The following is a 17,266-nucleotide window of genomic DNA, read 5'->3' on the forward strand; positions in this document are numbered from 1 at the left end:
GTCTAAAGGTAGCTCACCAGCGGATGATGATAGGAAAAAAATTTGACATAGATGAGACTGGAAGCACTTACAGTACTCTTTAGAATTTTAGACTTAATGTCGTCGATGCCAGAAGATGTGGATACTTTAAGATTAGTAATGAGACATGTGATTCCTTCTGCGGTAATTTCGATTGGTGCCATAAATGGAAAGTCGTATTTGTTTACAGTGGGCACCTTGGAATAGTCTTCCATGTGGAATAGTCTTCCACACTTTAAATAAGCATTAAATGCATATGAGCATTCACTGCCAGACAGAGGGGTTTTGACTACGTCATGCAAGGAAATATGTACAGGGTCATGGTTGGGAAATATCAACCACCAGAATTTTCTAGGATTTAACTTTGTAAGTGCCGGTACGTTGCGTGAGAAGATTTGTTTTATTCCTGCACAGGGCAGAAATATAGATTTTAGACCGCCTCTGTATGTAGCCCACAAGGAAGGTCATTCATGCGTTTGGCATTCTGGTAGTCTTTTTTTTTTGTCATTAGAAATTGAAATGAGTGGTATACACTAGGTAACCAGTACCTAAAGGTCTTCTCTGAACAGATTTAAATTTTAAGAGCGTTAGCTCTTACTCATCACGTTACGAGATTTCGTGGGGTCTGCTACCACCCTTGATCACAGCGCCATCTGTGGCAGCAACTACTCATCACGTTTCGAGATTTCGTGAGGTTTCCTACCACCCTGAGATCAAAGCACTATCTGTGGCTGCAACTAGAAAACAGCGCATCTCGCATTGAGACTTCTAGCGCCATCTACAATAGCATTGTAGAAAAAGCGACCTGCTGCGTGCCAACGATGACGTCAAGGTCCAAATGGTGGATAGAGGTGGAACTATGTGAGTATGACGTCAGGGGACGAAATGGCGGCATAGTTTTGGTTTCTCGAATCCAAGATGGCAACCATTAAAATTAGTCTTGCCCTCTCACCCCTTTCCCCCATCTCCTCCCCAAAAATATCCTAAAACGGGTATGAAAACTGTCCCGCTACGGGACCGCTATATATGTATTCATCCGTTCCACTATATATTCTCCGACAACGGGCACCCATCCGGGGACAGTTGTATACCGAATTTGGTAGACAAATAAAACCCTATGGGCTGTGTTATAGAAATAAAACCACAATTACATAATAGGTAAACATTGCATGCATGCTATTACTAATTGAAGCGCTACCATATCGCACCGCAAGCCAAATTGTAGACCCGCTTTGACCCCCAAACTAAGCAAATTCCGTTTGGGACGTATGTTGAGGGGGCACAACTCCACAACTCCACGTGCATCGTAATTGCTCTAATAGATGGCGCTAGGCGACGATTGTTCCGCTAGGCGGCTTGCGTGCACGCGTAGCCGAGCATAATGGCAATCCACCTTGTTTCAAAGGGTGTTACATTCCGTTTCTCGAGACGAGCGGCGCGTTCTTCTCAACGTCTTCCAGACGGTGGCGGCCTTTTTTGTCAACAGAACAATTGGAGAACGAAGGCAAAAATGTTTCACTAAAGAATTGGTCAAGTTGAGCATTTATAAGGTCAAATTTACTCTTATTATAATCTAAGATTAACTTTGATATAGTGCCTGCATGCGTCAAGGGGATATGAAGACCTAAATTAAGCAGCTTGTGGTCGCTGAAAGCATCATAATGTGTAATAGGGCCCAAGGTATTGGGAACTGAAGTGAAAAAAGTCCAAAATATTAGATTCAAGTTTATAGTTCTCCAGCGCAACAGCACACGGCTAAACAAAGGAAGAAGAAGTACGAAATACAGGGCTGACTGACAGCTCTTTATTTAGTGGCACACACACAGCTTAAATGCCCTCAGACCGGCATAGGTGCTCACTGTACAAGCAAAAAAGAACCGCATCACACCTTTATCGCAAAAAACTTGAACAGCTTAAATGCCCTCAGACCGGCATAGGTGCTCACTGTACAAGCAAAAAAGAACCGCATCACACCTTTATCGCAAAAAACTTGAAAGAAAGAATCATCTTTTCTGCGTTATATAATACAACTGAAGTATCCCTCGCATATTGTGAACCAGCTTTTTTGATATAATGTGCCACTACCGTTTCACGTGTGCTTTGCAATCTGCTTCCGCTAAGAATTTTCACGCTTGAAAATCTCAACATATAATCCTTGCAAGTATTGCAGTGCTTGACAAGTTTCGCACCATCCCCATTCTTCACATCTCTTGCATGCTTCCTGAGCTGGTCATGAGCTGGTCATGCATCAGGCAGACAGGGCATTGCGTCAATGACCGGCTCAGGGATTACGTAAGAGATCTAAGCCCTAGTTATTCCTCATTCATCTCCCCCCCCTGTGACTTAACATTAGCCGGCCCAAGGGGACCGATCAATGGGGAGAGGTAGAGAATCGGTCAAAGTGGAGGATCAGTAGACGCCATTGGCTGGAGGGCTCCTTTGAGGACATGTTTGCCGATTCATCCTCGAGTTGGTTAGGGGTGCGGAGGGGTGAAGCAGAGAAGTTGGAGAGATGGGGCCAGTAGGGCAGAGTTAGCCAACATTGCATGGAATTGGAGATAGAATACTGGCGTGTGGACAAAAGTTTGTCTCCTTCTCTTTCCTGCTTCTCAGCGTTGCCAGTCACTTTAAAGATGCCTAGTGCATCGTCTGCTTTTTTGGTCCGCTGTGTCCACTTGCCAGCATCGGACTGCAGATCACTTCGTAGTGACGTGTAAACATGTGATTGCACAGGCCGCGGACTGGTGATCCGTTATGTGAATCGTCCTTTAACGTTTAAGTTCACTGTTAGCTGCATCCTGTTGGTCCTTAACCCCCTTTGAGGTCATTTAAAGTCGAACCTTGACCCTCATCAAGTTGGTTTACCGCTACTAACAAAGTGGAAGGCATGCCCACGCCAGCTCCAGGGTTTGGCCCAAGGTTCAATTGAGCATCTCCAAATAACAATAGCGAAATATCAAGAAAATATGGACCTTAGTTTTAAGTAAAAACTGGGCACGCAAGATTAAGCTATATTCTGAAAATGACTGCGGAGGAAGTGAAATGTGCGTAATTTTATCTAGCTCTCTAGGAAATACAAGTAATGAAAAAATGGGCCTGTAGTTTTGTGCGTCATTTTTAACGTGCCAGCATTAAGGTGCTCATGTCGCAGAAAATCTGGCGTCGTGGACATCATTGACCGTGAGCGAAAAATTCATGAAAAATCCCCAGAGAAACAACCTAGGAGGCAGCTGGGCCACCTAGGTAACATAAGCTTGTGGCACCATCACAATCTGCCCACTAGATTTGAGCAAATGGCACCGTGGCAGGTGGCGGTTAATTAATGTTGGTCGCCAGAGCAGCCTGTATCACACAAGTCTCACCGGTGACAGCACCTGCCATCCCAGGGCAATGGCGCATCGCTTAACTGCTGCACCACTGCACCAGGAGGGGTATGAGGACTCCAGGGATCTGTGAAGTAGACAAAGACCACTTGCTCATATTTGGGCATTAACCCATTAGCTATGGTGTTATATCCCTAAGGTGTAGTAGCTTAAGTGTCCCTCCAATTTTTGTCATCTTTTTTGATTGAACAATAATTTTCACAACTTGCATTTATTTTGATAAATGACACTCATGAAACAAACTATACATGTGAGGTGGATGTGCATCACAGTATATTTATGCATTTATTAACATTTCCAGCCCCAATCTGAGGCCATAGCAAATTAGCAAACAGTATGAAAAAACACAAGAGTGCAAACACTGCACTTGTGGACTGCACATCCATACAAAGGGTGAACGTTAAGTGAAACTTGTGGGTTTAAAACAACAAAATGCAGAGCAGAAGTGAATCTTGTCAATGGAGTAGGTACAGTGTGAAGTAAAAAAATGCCGACTAAGATCTGGAGGTCAGTGGCAACACTTTGAGAGTGCCTGTTGCCTGTACAAGGGAGCAATGCATAAATACTGCGGGAAACTTTGAACACACGTGCTTGCAGTTACGTACAGTCAGGGCACAATCAAATGCGAACAACTCCTGTAAACAAAGGAAAATATTTTACCTTCATACTTTCAGTTGTGGTAAACAACTAGCCTGATTCTTGTTTCTGGTTAAAGAGTCTTATCGAAGTATATATTCATAAACCGGTTGTATAGGAATGTATTACTGAAAAACAGAAAAGAATGGCATATGCGTGTTTGCATTTCATTCTGGCCTGACTGCACATGCCAATGCAATTTCACCAAAGTTTGATACAATCCATTGTGAACAAGTGTGCTCCAAGTGAGGTTGATTTCTTGTGGCTAGTGGCAGGTTTGCTTTTGGTTACCCGGTTTTGCCAGCACATGATTGCTATTACACTTGCTTATCATTCTCTCTAGTATTGGGATACATAAAAACGAGTGTTCCTTGAGTGAAAATTATTCTGCAGCTTTCCAACTACTTTTGTGGGATTGGAACACTGAGCTTTCTACGGCACCAAAAAGATTAAGGACTTAAAGAGTCAGTTGTCAGTCCCTCAATGTCAACTCTCTGAGGGTAATGAGAGAAGGTTCCTTTTATTTTATTTTTATTTTTAAATTTTATTCTTAAAAAAATTTATTGCAGCGATGTTGTAGAGGTAGAGCATCCACCTCGTGCGCAAGAGGACCAGGGTTTGAATCCCGGTGCCGTGCAATTCTCCACTGGTTAAAAAAAAAAAAAACGCATGTCGATGGAATTGCATAACCAGGCCTGATCTCGGTGACCATAACCGGCAATGCACTCCCTCACCAGAACAGGATTTGGCCACCCTGGTGTAGTACTTGGCCACAACCTGCTATGAACAAACGAATTAACCCTCGGCCCTCAGTCCCCAGCGGCTGCGGAGCAACTGACCAAGGCGGCGGTCAGACCTGTGACGGAGCGGAGGGTGCTAAGAATTTCTGGCTCTGGACAGGCCACCATTGGAATCTGAACCTGGCAACTTTTAACGCTAGAATCTTATCTAGTGAGGCTAGCCTTGCAGTGCTGTTCAAGGAACAAACGAGCATTAAATGGGATGTCATAGGGCATAGTGAAGTTAGGAGGACAAGGTAGGCATATACAGTGCTAAAGGATGGGCACATACTGGGCTATCGCGGATTGTTGGATAGACGAGAACTAGGTAGGTGTCGGATTCGTCATTAATCAGGATATAGTTGGCAACCTAGAGGATTTCTACAGTACCGCCACACTACTACGGTCGTCAGGCTACGGTCAGGCACTACGGTCATCAGGCTAGTGTAGCAGCCACTCACCGCTGTACACCTACATCGCTACCCACTGAGGAGCTTCGGGAGCTTGTGAGAAGCCTGGTATAAGAAGAACTAGAGAAACTTTGCTTCGAAGCTCCACAGGCCAGCGTCGCTGCCATACCGGACGTGGTCCGAGATGAAATCCAGCGAGTTGTTCAGTCGCCACCCGCTCCACAGCTGGCACCCTACGTGATGACATACTGTGAAGCACTACAAAGCTGTCCTGGGCCAGTGATGCAAGCCTTTTCCCCCGTCACTCCTGTGCCTTCACTGTGGTACCCAATTGCAGCTGTACCCGCCGTACCGCAGGAGTCTCGGTCCACCTTGAGCAAAGCGCACGTTTGGCGTATGCCAAACAATAGGCCACTCTGCTACCACTGCGGTGAACCCAGCCACATCCTCCGCCACTGCCCCTACCGCAGAATGGGCTTAAGGGGGTTTTCTTCTGATGCATCTCGACCGCGCTATGGCGAACGGCAGCATCATATCGAGCAGTACCTGCTTGATAATGTGCAGCCATCGACCTCGCAGCAACGCTAGTCCCGGTCCGCTATCCCCAAGGCGGTTTTCTTCGCCGAGCCGCCCGTCGTTTTCTGGCCAGTTCAGAGGCACGTCCCCGCATTGGGAAAACTGGAAGACGGCGTCCTCTGGGGGTAGGGCCGCCACTTTTGTACCAAGTCAAGAGCCTCCACCCGACGATCTGCAGCTATGATCTGACCGACGACTACTTGACCTCATGACCTGAACGTCACCGACTGGTTTCTGCCGAAATTGACAATTCACTTCTACAATCCAACCGACGACGATCTCACCCGACGACCTCAACGACAACAACGTGCTGTGACTGACTGGTGTCTGCCGAAATGCCAGTAACCGCTAACTGCGATGTGACCGCACTTGTGGATACCGGCGCTGATTTTTCTATAATGAGCAGTCGGTTAGCCACGGCCCTCAGAAAGGTTCTTGCCGATCTGAAATGGCAGTCCTGTCTCGTGTACTTGGATGATGTCATTTTCTCTGACACGTTCGAAGAGCACCTGAGACGCCTGCATGCTGTGTTCGAAACAATTCGGTTGGCCGGTCTTTCCCTGAAGCTCGAAAAGTGTCGCTTCACTTTCGAAGAGTTAAAGTTTCTGGGCCACATCGTCAGCGCTAAAGGGGTTAGCCCAGACCCCAATAAGACAGCTGCCGTGGCTGCTTTTCCTGTGCTCACCGATACGCGAAGTGTGCGCCGCTTTCTGGGTCTCTGCGCCTAGTATCGGCGTTTTGTGCGAACTTCTCCCAGATCGTTGAGCCCCTCACCCGACTCACGAAAGATTCCGAACCGTTCTTCTGGGGCCTGGAGCAATAGCAGGCTTTTGAAAACCTCCGAACTCATCTTCAAAATAAGCCCATCAAAGTACGCATATCTAAAGTACGCCCAGAGCCTGTCAACACTGAACTGCACAAAGACGCCAGCAACATTGGCCTTGGTGCGGTCCTTGTGCAGTGGCAGGATGGTCTCGAACACGTAATCGCATACGCGAGCCACACCTTGTCACAACCTGTGTGAACTATTCCTCCACAGGAAAAGAATGCTTGGCCATTGTGTGGGCAGTGACCCAATTTCGCCCGTACTCATATGGCTGCCCTTTCAGGCTCGTCAGTGACCACCACTCGCTGTGTTGGCTGGCGAACCTCAAAAATCCGTCAGGAGAGCTTGCACGCTGGAGCCTTTGACTTCTGGAATTCGATGTCGCCATCGTCTATAAGTCTGGTAGGAAGCACAGTGATGCCGACTGTTTGTCTCGTGCTCCTCTCAAGGACCCCCGAGCTGATCCCGACGATGGTTCTGTTTTTCTTGGCACCATCTCCACGTCCATTCCCATTCAACACCAAAGAGACGACAGTGAACTACAGCCCCTGATTGAGTATCTGGAAGGAAGCGCTCAGTCTCCCCCGCGAATCTTCTCGCGCGGACTGTCGTCGTTCTGTTTACGCGATGGCATCCTGTATAAGAAAAACTACAGCCTGACGGAAGCTGTCTATCTACTCGTCGTGCCTACAGCATTTCGCGGCGAAGTCGTGCAGGCATGCCATGATGACCCATCTTCTGGTCACCTGTGTTTTTGTCGAACTTTGGCACGAATACGGCAAAAGTACTACTGACCCAGGGTTACTGCATTGGTGAAGTGCTACTGCGTAAGAACTTGCCGTGAGTGCCAGCGTCGTAAGACGCCGCCGACTATGCCAGCCGGCCTACTGCAGCCTTGATCCGCCTTAGGTCCCCTTCTATAAAGTCGGCATGGACTTACTCGGACCATTTCCGGAGCCCTCGCTGGGTAACCGCTACATTTTGGTCGCCACCGACTACCTCAGCCGATACTGTGGGACTAAACCTCTTCCCCGTGGTACCGCTGACGAAATTGCGAACATTTTCATTCAAAATATTGTGCTTCGTCAAGGTGCACCCACCATTGTTTTAACTGACAGGAGAACAGCAGCATTCACTTCGGCCCTTACGCAGGAAGTTATGCGCCTGAGCGGCACCAGTCACAGCAAAACAACCATTAACCACCCTCAAACAAACGGCCTCACCAAACGGCTCAACAAGACGACCGCCGACATGCTTTCCATGTATGTCGATGCGGACCACCGGAACTGGGACGCCATACTCCCTTACATCACATTTGCCTATAATACTGCAGTCCAGGAAACGACACGCTTCACTCCATTTCGTTTAGTACATGGTCGCGAAGCCACAACCATTCTGGATGCAGTGCTGCTTCCAGCTAGCACTACCTGCTCTGTTATGGGTGCTGCCCAATTCGTTCGTTACGCTGAGGCCGCCTGCCAACTTGCTTGACAGTGCATCCGGCACCAGCAAGTCCGCGACGCTCAGCGCTATAACCTCCGCCACCAAAATGTGTGTTACCAGCCCGGCGAACAAGTCTGGGTGTGGAGGCCAATTCGCATTAAGAAATGCCAAAGCAGGAGGGCGTCTAACTCCACAGAGAGAATAGGACTGGAAGAGCTATCGAAGTTAATAAATAAGCGCAAGGGTAGCCGACATAAGGAAGTATAATATGGAGAGAATCAAGCATGCTCTAAAGAATGAAGTTAGCCTAAATGTGGTGCAGAATAAACGGCATAGGTAAAAACCAAATGTATGCATTAAGAGATCAGGAGTGCAATGTCATTTGCAATATGGATCAGATAGTTAAAGTAGCCGAAGAGTTCTACACAAATCTATACAGCAGCCAATTTAATCAGAACGTTAATGAGAGAGACAGTAGCGCACAGCAATGCATCATTCCGCCAGTAAAAAAAAAAGAGGAAGTAATGAAAGCCTTAGAAGCAATGCAAAGGGGAAAAGCAGCTGGTGAGGATCGGGCAACATCAGATCTGTTGAAGGACGGGGAGGAGATTGTGCTAGAAAAACTAGCCACTCTGTATACAAAATGCCTCTTGACATCGACTGTACCAGAAGTTTGGAAGAACGCAAACGTTATCTTAATTCATAAGAAAGGAGACGCGAAGGACTTGAAAAATTATAGACTAATCAGCTTGCCGTCCGTGGCCTACAAGGTATTCACTAAGGTAATCGCTAATAGAGTCAGGTCAACCTTAGACTTTAATCAACCAAATGATCAGGCAGGCTTTCATAAAGGATATTCCACAATACATCATATTCACACTATCAATCAGGTTAGAGAAATGCACAGAATATAACCAACCCCTATAGTATATAGCCTTCATGGATTACGAGAGAGCATTTGACTCAGTGGAGACCTCAGCAGTCATACAGGCATTTCGGAATCAGGGTATAGATGAGCCTTATGTCAAAATACTGGAATATATATATAGGAACTGCACAGCTACTATAGTCCTCCATTAAGCACAGCAATAACATTCCAATAAGGAAGGGCGTCAACAAGGAGACACGACCACGCCAATGTTATTCACCGCTTGTTTACAGGAGGTATTCCGAGGCCTGAATTGGGAACAGATGGGGATAAGAGTTAATGGAGAATACCTAAATAATCAGCGATTCGCTGATGACATTGCCTTGCTGAGTCACTCAGGAGGTGAATTGTAAAGCATGATCAATGAGTTAGACAGGGAGAGCAGAATGGTGGGTCAAAAAATTAACATGCAGAAAACCAAAGTAATGTTCAACAGTCTAGCAAGGGAACAGCAGTTCACAATTGGTAGCGAGGTGCTGGAAGTGGTAAAGGAATACGTCTACTTAGGGCAGGTAGTGACAGGTGATCCGGATCGTGAGAGGGAAATAACTAGAAGGATAAGAATGGGGTGGAGTGCATATGGCATGTTCTCTCATATCATGAAAAGCAGGTTACCAATGTCCCTCAAGAGAAAAGTGTACAACAGTTGTATCTTACCGGTACTCACCTACGGGGCAGAAATGTGGAGGCTAACGAAAAGGATTCAGCTTAAGTTAAGGACAATGCAGCGAGCCATAGAAAGAAAAATGATATGTGTAACGTCAAGAGACCGGAAGTAGGCAGAGTGGGCCGCAATCAAGAGGAAGAAATGGGCTTGGGCAGGGCATGTATTGCGAAGGCAAGATAAGCGCTGGTCCTTAAGGATAGTGGAGTGGATTCCAAGAGAAGGCAAACGTAGCAGGGGGCGTCGTAAGGTTAGGTGGGCGGATGAGATTAGGAAGTTTGCAGGCATAGGGTGGGCGCAGCTGGCAAATGATAGAGTCAGTTGGAGAGACATGGGAGAGGCCTTTGCCCTGCAGTGGGTGTAGTCAGGCTGATGACGATGAGAAAAATTCACAGGACAGTAATGCGTCTGTAACACGAATGTTCAGTGTTAGCTCATGCAGGGAAATGTAGGAATATTCGGGAGCAGGGAGCTTGGGTGAGGTGGAAGAGGGGAGTAGGTGGGGGACTGCACGTAGATTGGGAAGAGTTTGGGGAGTGTTTATATGTTCATTGACCTTTACTGTGTCCTTCTTCTTCACTTCACTTTTATTTTCCTAAAGACCCCTTTATTTATAGTATTCCCTTTTTTTTATAGTATTTCTTAAGAGGTGGGGTTAACATAAGGAATTAAAACATTTTTTTTTTTATGTAGAGGTGCGATGTGACTTTATCTAGGAAGGCTGATGGGCAGGTGACGGCTGTAATTGCACCATCACGCAATTGCACTTTCTTGAGATTCTATTTCCACATTTAAGAAGCTGCTGTAGCCTGTCCTGGGGCATACTAGGTGAAAGGCTGTGTTTAAATGTTTGTGAGAGTTTGTTGGGAGTGGCTCCAGCCCACTGTCTCCGATCTGTGTGTCGAGGGGCTTATAACAGCTCGGCTTCTATCTGGTTGATTTTTACGTATTATGTATTGGAAGTCATATATATATGTATTGCGGGGTGTTAATTGCAGAGATAAATATGTTTTCTCCGTTTAAACGTGGCTGACACAGTACAAAACTGCCAGACCCCACCCCGTGATCGCGTACGCTACTGAGCGCACGCCGACCACAGCGGGCCTTGCTCTGAGGGAACAAAAGAACGGCACTGTGGCTGACACAACCAGGCATTTATTGCTACAAAAACTAACGCCAGCCAGCAACAAAATACACTAAGGAATCGAGGTCGTCCCGACTCACCAGCTAGGTAACGAATTAATGTTTGCCCACGCTAGGGCAATGGATACTCTGTGGCTGGATGGGACGAGACGCAGGAGAATGTTCCTGCCCACCCTGCTGGAGGAGAGCGGAGCGGGCGACACGTCTGCTCGCGACAAGCATCCCAGCCTAAGAGAATGTGCTCTGTCCCGCGTGCGCGCGCGCAGCAGTCATGCTCTTTGGGCGCTCGTGTCACTGCAACGACACTGCGACGCTGACGATTTTTGATGTAACACTTACAACAACAACACACAAGAATTTTTGAACCTCTCCTGAGTCAGACTAAGGCACCTGTGGATGTCCTGTAGCCTTGGTGGATGGAACCGTGACAGACAATGGGAATTGAAAATATAGCCGTTAAATGCATTCCTGCATTAAAATCTAACAGAATGTCGCCACTTGGATCTGGCTTAGTTGTAGCACACGTGCAAAAGTTTTCTTACTTGCCGTCAGGTTGCCGACTTGCTTGCCGGCAGCTTGACCTGGCATCCCCTGCCGAGAGGTGTGTTGGATAGGTACTGGTACAGGCTGTTCAGCTACGCTCCTTGTTGTTCCTCTAATTCTACTGCAGGGGCTGTGTTGGTTCTCTTCCTCTGTCTTATTTCTAGCAGGGGCATTCCACATATTGAATGTTTTTGTGCCACACATTTAGGGGCTGCAATGCCAGAGGGCTCATGTGTACAGGTGGCACCTCCTGGTGGCGGCTCCCACCACCCCCACCGGGGCGTGGAGCCAATGGAGCGGTGCCTGCTTGGGGGCCAGGTGGTGCAGATCCCACAGGCGCTGTGCGAGCAGGAAGCCCTGCTGCGGGCTGTGCTCAGCATTGACACCTGGAACAACGTCCTCTCCGAGGCACACAAGATACGCCTCATGGTACGTTCCTGCACCCCCCTCCTTCCACTGAGGGAGCAGGGAGGGCCAACTAAAACTGTTACCGCAAGCCCCTGCCACTTCACCCCTCTCCCCCTCTCCGAAATATCCCGGATAGCAAAAAAGCAAGGAAAGAATACTTTACAAGGTGGGGCCATGACTCCATGCCTCCCGCTAACATCAGAGGAGGAGGATGCTTGCAGAGGCTAGTCGACGAGGCGTGAGAGAAAAAAAATTGGTAAGGGGTTTAACTTAGTTAAACCGAGCAGACATGCGAAAGCAGGTGGGGATTCTTCAATTGCAGGAGGCACGTAAGCTCCGCCTTAAGGGCATGACGTGATGTATTTTGTGGTTTAATGTCTGTATATGCAGAATTGCTCACTCTCTGCCTAACATTCATAATTGGCAGTGAGTCCTGATACCACTACCAGCGCAGTGGAGCAGCGGTTAAGTGATGCGCCACTGCCAAAGCCAGGCAATAAAGAAAAAACTCACACTGACACTGCCCTCTTAAAAACCTGACGTATTGAAGCTTTTTCTTCAAAAAATTTCAGAGAGGCAGCGGAAGGAGAGGAGCATGGCAGAGTGGATGGCTGTAACTCCTCAGTTAACGAGTCTCTTCAAAAAACGTTTGTGGCCATGTGTTCTGGGGACAATGCCTCTCAGCCACAGGGGTAGAAAATATTTTCGACCAGAGGGTGGTGAGTGGCCCTATAGTGGCTTTACTGCATGACAGTGATGTGACGTTGAAAATGAGTACAAGAGACTGAAGGCGACCCTCAAGCACAGCCCACATTCACCTTATCACGTGGTTTCACAGCGTTCGCACTGCTAGCAGGTGCCTAAGGCTGTGCAGCCCACCAGTCTCTGCGCGTGGCAAGAGATTGAAGAAAGCCATTAGGATATGTGGCAGTTGCAGGGGTGCGATGCACAGTTTGATGTATCGAATGACCAGCGAAATTTCAATTTGATGTACAGCTCGACTTTTCTATAGTTTTGCAAAGGATACTCAAAGGGATCATCTTTGTGTTAGAAACAGCCAGTAATTCGATATGTCCATGCTCCTCTGCATTTACATAAAATGAAGCAAACAAACCTAAATGCGTCATGCTCATTAGCAAGTGGTGAAACACTATGCGGACAAATCTTTGTGAGAGCAAAGTCATTAGAGTAGCGAGAGATACTTCAGCAGAGGTGATGGGACTGGAGGCTGATTGTCCCAACCACCAAGTACAGCCTTATTGTTTAGTGCCACCTCATTTTAACGGTAGACACTGAGGACAAGGCTGTCCAGTTTATTTTAGTAAAAATTGCTTCTACAGCTTTTTCTGGCTTTGTTGAGGTTTGTCCAGCTGAGAAAATTTTCTCTCCACCTGGTTCAAACGTGTGGTGTCTGTGATCACCCATTGGAAGTGGATGGTGTTGCAGCAGGGATCTGCATGAAAAGGAAAAGTCTCGATGTCATTGCCTTGCATGGTGCCTATAACTCATTTTCTTGCCTTTCCTGGCTTATGAATGCACCATACTCGAGGAATGTAGTGTCCTTGCCACTAAAATGGGTTGATTTGTTGATACATGCCAACTTCAGTTTGTATTGCGTGTACTTGCTCAGAGGCATGCTGCAAGCTTTATGGCGTCTTTGTGCTGCCTTTGCAGGAGTTCCTGCCCAACTTTGGCGAGAATGACAAGGAGGAGAAGGTGGAGACCCTGCAGTGAGTAGTAGTAGTTGGTTTCCTTGTTTGCTGGTGCATCTGCACAGGGGTGGGCCCAGAGTGATATGGAATGTGAAGGTTTGTGTGGTTTTATACACGAGCACACCAACACTATTTCCTGCTGGCACATGTGTCAAGTTTCGCTTAATGTTTTCTCGTTAAGGCGTAAGATTAGTTTTGTGGTCAAAATATTACTGAGCTTGCTTTGGCGTTTGAAATTTTCTTACACATTCCGTGGAGAATATGGTTTCTTGGGTTCATACGTAGCACACCAGCGGCATGTGGTAACATATGTATGAGGTGCTTCCTAATTTTCGTTTGGTAAAGCATAAGAAAATTTTGGTCGCTAAACTGTGCCCAGTAACATTATGGCGAGGACTGAACATGTGCTCTGCTTTGCCATGGTGTGAAAAGCAGCGCCTGCTCAGAGGTGAGTGGAGTGGTTGTTTGAAAGTGTGTGACGGTGAAGCTGGGTGCATGTGGGGGGCAGGAAGAAAAAGTTTAAAAATGATGTACACTTGTGTTTTTCATTATCTTGTTTTTTGTCTTCCTGCACACTTGTGTAGTTGCTGATCAATGTTTTGAACTCCACTAACTGTCACAGACTGCACCGGAATGAGCCTGCATTCGTGACCACTTGTTGAAGTCCGAAAATTTGATTTTTTTTTAGGGGTCTGCAAATTGTACTTTTTCCGAATCGAATCAAATGCGGATAGAATATATGTGCTAATATTCACTACTTAAGTGAATAACTTGATGGTCATAGAGTTAATGTACACCCTAGTGGAGATTAATGTGGTGTATTCTAACAGCTATAGCTTTAACTTCATAAGTTACAGCAGCACTGCTGGTGACGCTTCAGTGTTCTGCATGTGCGATCGTTTTTTTAGAATATTCGCGCCAGTTGTGAATATTTGTATAAAATGAGCACTCATGCTCGGCTATGACCATCAAGTTATTCACGCAAGTAGTAAATATTAGTACAGTAAAAGCTCGTTAATTCGAACTCGAAGGGGACAGGAAAATTGTTTGAATTAAGCGAAGTTTGAATTATTGAATGGGTGCTAGAATGAGCGGGTATAGCACCCCGCCACATGGGCAGAACCCGAAAAAGTCACATCTGGGCTCGTTATCATGAGCTAGGTGCTACTACACATTTGTGGCGGGAATATTTTGAGAATTACAGTCAACGACCGAAAATTCGGACGCTTGATTTTTCGGACATGCTTGATTATTCGGACTGACCGAAAATTCGGACGCTTGATTTTTCGGACATGCTTGATTATTCGGACTCTGTTCAATTTTTCCTACTTCGCACTCGCCGCCAGTACCCAAGCTGCCAATAATGTATACAGTGGAACCTTATTGATTCAAACTGCAGGCGAGATCAAAAACTTGATCAAACAATATGAAATTCAAGCTTAAAGGGAGCCTCTTAACTTGCGATGCTGAAATTCTGCTCAAGTTGGCACATTGCACCTGCGTGGTTTCGAATTCTTACGGTTCTTGAATGTCTTCTGCCGCACGAACTTGAAAAGCAGTCAGAATTCGAGGAACTCATCTGTGCCGAGTCTTTCATCTCGAATACGGAAAGAGGTAGCAGCGAAGCGTGGGGGAGGCATAATACGGTTTCACGGAGACGGTGAGCGTGGGAGGAAATGGTGGTGCATTTCAAAGTGAGGTCAGCGTACCCGCGCCAAAACACACCGCAACCCTGACTTTTCTATCATAAAATCGTAAACAACTGGTGTTTCGATGACAGGCAAGACACCTCTCATTATACGCAAGCCACCACAGAGCGCATATTGCGGATACGATGCCGATTTTGGCTCTAGTGGTTAGGCCTAATGACGGAGGCCATTGCCGATGGAGTGCTTGCTTCGGCTGTTTCTTGGTTCATATTGTTTTGCCATCTATTGTTTTGCCATCTTATTGGTTTGCCATCCTCGTTCCAAGCCCATCGTACTGCGGGTGCAGCGCAGTTCCCGCAGCAGTGTGCTTTCTTTCCAGTTTAGAGTTTGTCCCAACCCGTGCGTCCATTGGTGACATGCCGAGGGCAGCACAGCCAGGCCGAGCTCGTGAAAGTGGTCGCTGCCCATTGTCTGTTTACATGTCGCGCAATGAAGTTTAGTCATTAGGAGCTTTAGAATGTGTGCAATACAGCTAACCTCTTCCTCCAGCATATTGGGAATAAGTTCGTAATTTTTCGGTAAAATTTGATTTTCCGGACTGCCTTGTTTTTAGGTCGTTTTTGCAGTCTCTTGAGGGTCCGAAAAATCGGTTGTCGACTGTAAATTCATCCGGTCCTAGTGGCAAATTAAATAATTTAATTGATCGGCCAGTCATGCGCAAGAAACAAGTACTGGAATGCATTCGCGTGAGCAGCTAGCTTTAGTGCTGGAATATAGGACGCTATTTATGCTCCAAGACATGTTGATTTGCGCTCGCGGAACTAACAAAAGCCGTCATCGCTCGAACTGCCATACTACGTTGTTTACACCACGTGATAGCGACCCAGTGACCGTGGCACAACAAAAATGTGGAACGGCTCGCGCCGAAGCATCAGCGGCGTGGGCGAGTGCTCCAGCAGCGAAAACCCGCTATGGCATGCACCGGAGCGCGGGCTCCGTGAGCCTCGTGCACTCGGCTTTTTTTCTTTTCTATTACTTTACAGGTGTGGTAAATTTGGAGCGTGTTTTACTCGCATGGGGCAACTTCTATCTACGAGGAGCGATGTCAGCGAATTAACCGTAGCGGATGTTGACTTGTTCAAATTATCGGGAGTTTTCCCCCATTGAAATACACAGGGCTGTGCCGGGACCCGGACGTCACTTCGAATTAACCGAGTTTGAATTAAAGAGCCTTTACTGTGCAAATATTCTATTCCTATTCAATTCAATTTGGAAAATGTGCCAGTCGATCCCAGATGTATCGAACTTGGATATATCGAATTATTGCCTATATCGAACAGTGGTAAAATCTCCTTGGGAATGACATGTAAAAGTATTGCAAATTAGTTTGCATTTATCGAACTTCCGTGCACCCCATATTTGATATATCGAACTCCGTGCCATGCCGCACCCCCGCAAGTACGCTTCTCCCAATATGCCTCAATATGTTTTTTGAGAAAAGTTTCGTTAAATCGGGACAGATGATGAAATTGGTTTCGTTATTTCAAGTCAGTCAAAGCATTGGACCATTCGTTAAATCGGGACTTTCATTAAATCGAGTTTTGACTGTATTTATGTTTCAAATTATCGATATATTGAACTTTTTCGCGATCCCCTTAGAGGTCGATATATCTGGGATCGACTGTATTTCCACATTTGTAAAAAAAAAAATGGAATTTTCGGACTTAAAACAAGTGGTCATGAATGCAGGTTCATTCCGATATAGCCTGCGACAGTTGGTGGAGTCTGAAACACTGGTCGGCAACTACACAAGTGTGCAGGAAGACAAAAACAAGATAAGGAAAAACACAAGTACTTGTGCGTGTCGTTTCGAAACTTTTAAAGGCTGGTTTAGAGGTTTTGTATGAGCACTATAAACACCATCACACGAATGAACTGTATCGCAGCATTGAACCCTTATCCCATGTATACTGATTGCAGCTAGTAGGATGGTATACGGCGTCGGTGTGGACTCTGTTTTTGGAAAAGTCGTGAAAAAAAATTTGGCAGGCCTTATTCGAACTTTGGCCCAATTATTGGGCATGTATTTCGAAAAGTTGAGAACATGTTTGATTTGTTTAGGATAATTTTGAACACCTATTGTTTAAT

General features: G+C 46.5%; 1 protein-coding gene across 3 annotated transcripts in view; it reads left to right on the forward strand.

The window, feature by feature from the left end:
* Positions 1-17,266, forward strand: part of LOC144094191 (nuclear factor related to kappa-B-binding protein) — a 156,365-nt gene that overhangs the window by 5,341 nt on the left and 133,758 nt on the right. For all 3 annotated transcript variants that reach the window (XM_077628116.1, XM_077628117.1, XM_077628118.1), the window contains exons 2-3: positions 11,590-11,778; positions 13,432-13,487. In XM_077628116.1, coding sequence (XP_077484242.1) covers positions 11,590-11,778; positions 13,432-13,487 — 245 coding nt within the window. The remainder of the gene's footprint in view (positions 1-11,589; positions 11,779-13,431; positions 13,488-17,266) is intronic.

The sequence above is a fragment of the Amblyomma americanum genome, chromosome 6 (genome assembly GCF_052857255.1).
Source record: "Amblyomma americanum isolate KBUSLIRL-KWMA chromosome 6, ASM5285725v1, whole genome shotgun sequence".
Taxonomy (NCBI): Eukaryota; Metazoa; Arthropoda; class Arachnida; order Ixodida; family Ixodidae; genus Amblyomma; species Amblyomma americanum.